At 35.5% G+C, this 2,454-nt stretch overlaps 1 protein-coding gene across 2 annotated transcripts in view; it reads left to right on the forward strand.

The window, feature by feature from the left end:
* Nucleotides 1-446: 446 nt before the first annotated feature.
* The window catches only part of Phyhd1 (Phytanoyl-CoA dioxygenase domain containing 1), a 7,030-nt gene continuing 5,022 nt past the window's right edge, over nucleotides 447-2,454 (forward strand). For both annotated transcript variants that reach the window (XM_017907285.1, XM_017907287.1), the window contains exon 1: nucleotides 447-700. In XM_017907285.1, the coding sequence (XP_017762774.1) occupies nucleotides 680-700 (21 nt within the window). In that variant the 5' untranslated portion in view covers nucleotides 447-679. The remainder of the gene's footprint in view (nucleotides 701-2,454) is intronic.

Below are 2,454 nucleotides of genomic sequence, written 5' to 3' on the forward strand. Positions count from 1 at the left end.
TCCCTACAACTCGTTAGAATTATAGACGCCGCTTGAAACATCCAGCAGAAGTATTGTAGTCGACATTTTACAGGTTTTAATTAAACCTAAATGTTCATAGCCTTTCATAATACGTTTAGCAAACATAACACACCAAGATCATCTCCAACTACAATAACCTACAAATTCTGATAATGCTACTTTTTGCTATAAGTAATTATAAAAATCTTTCATTGTAATAAAAAGATCTACGAATAAGAAATACTGATTTCCAAAAAGTATATTATTTTCTTACATTTGTACAAATCAAACCTTCATTGCACAAAGCTCCAGTTTCGGTCGTCTGACCAACATACTCGAATGACTCACGATGATTCAATCGCGCAAACAGTTAGTAATAAGCGCATGTGCACGAGCGTTGAAAGAGCGCGACAATGTCGGTAATGTTGCGCATACGCGTTCAAATGCGACCCGATTTGCTCGGACCCGACACGACCCGACTTGACTCTGGACGATTCGATGCCGGCCGACTCGACTCGACTCTACACGACTCGACCCGAGTCAGGCGTCGCCACATCAACCTCCGGGACTCATCTAGTCATTTTGTAGAAGCACTCAGTCGCGGACGCGGACGTACAAGCTCGCTCGGTCAACCTATCCAACCAACCAGTCTGAGACCGGTGGTGACGAACATAATAGGATGAAGGATATCCGGTCACAGGTGAGTTAGCCGCTTATGACCTGTTACCTTATCTCGAGCAAAAGTCAAGGTCCAATACCGTGTTCGTACCGCAGTGACCACGTGGAACCTAGCAACGTTTAAATTATGCTATTTCGATGGTTACTTCTTACTATGATAATTACATTTATAACCCCTTTTTTGTTATCACTTTCATTACTTTACAATTTGTGGCTTGAAATGTGAAATGTGTAATGTCTGGAGAGAACAAAATTTGTTTATTTTTTCCTTGAAAGTAAAATCTCGAAAAATAACATTCGTGAAATCATATATTTTTCTTATTTTTTCTTATGGTTTTTTTTATTAAATTTGAAGATCGTAACGTAGCATTGAATAAGCACGTACAAATTCAGTTCGTAATTAGCAACGCATGTTTCTCACATGCTATACCTTTCTTTGTGATTTCTGGGGAATTTGGAAGTAATCGCGTAGCACTTGAATTATTCGTTAAAATTCAATTCGTATTTCTGTATAATGTTTTAACTAACTCTTTCAATACTTGCTGTGTTTACTCTCAATAATTTGTGGTCCCTTAAATTCCCTATAGTGTTTTACAAACTTGATGCTTAATTTCAAACATCTCGTATCTCCTCTAATTTCATTAATTATCAAATGTCTTCAATCGGAAATTGCACTCACAATCCAGATATCAAAAGAAAATTAAACTTTCTGCTTCAAAAACCACGATCACACTCACGTAAATTACTCTAACCATGAATCAAATGCTAAAACAAAAGCAACTAACATCGTCTTATTCTCGTTTCAAGCAGAGAACCGTCTGTCGGTTCTAGCATCGAAATATTCTTTGGCTTGTTTACAAGTAGCGTCACGTCGAGTGACCGAAAGCAGGCAGTTGTTCGCGATCTTTAATCGTATCATTAAAGGTTGCCAGCCCTCTTTCGTCGATTAAACGATCCAATGACCAATCCTATAAACAGACTTGCTAAAAGCGAATAACAATAGACAATACGGTATCTTTGCCTCTGAGGCGACGAAATCAAAGCTGAAAGACCAATGGCCAGTGTCGTTATCGGAGAAGACTGACATAATCGAGACCAACCTATCGCTTCGAAGGGGTCAGCGTCCACCTGCTGTTAATCCCATACAAATCGATATGAAACAGAAACGTTGATTACGCCTAGATACTGTTTTTTTATGGATATCTTGTATATGGAAAAGATTTTTATCGAATTATATTTTACGTACACTTGTAAAACAATGTGGATATATTTTCATTGTTCAATCACAATGCCAGTTTTTATTTTAAAAATATATCTATTTATAATATCTGTACGTTTTCCGCATTATTTCATCAAGACAATGTATGTAAACATACATACATAATGTGGAATATAAGAGGTTAGGTAATAATTTACCCACGTTATAGTTAATGTATGATAAATGAAACTTGTTGATAACAGTATGCTTTTCACCTTGTTTATTGGTATTTGTTGATAAAAGCATTTAAGTAATTAACTAACTGTTTGTCTTATTAATATTGCAATAATATTCAATATTTGCAATGCTTCGAATGATCTGTCAGTTTATGTAATATTTTATCAACAGACGAATATTATCCCTGTGATTAATATCCGTCATTATTTTTGGCACTATCTTGTTGACATTTGAAACGGATTTACAAATCACAGAATTTCCATTGAGATTCAAATTCTTCTGTAAAAATTGAAAGTCGTTATCATTTAGAGTTATTTTTTTATAAAAGATTATTATTATTA

The sequence above is a fragment of the Eufriesea mexicana genome, unplaced genomic scaffold (assembly GCF_001483705.2).
Source record: "Eufriesea mexicana isolate 0111107269 unplaced genomic scaffold, ASM148370v2 scaffold7569, whole genome shotgun sequence".
NCBI classification, from domain to species: Eukaryota; Metazoa; Arthropoda; class Insecta; order Hymenoptera; family Apidae; genus Eufriesea; species Eufriesea mexicana.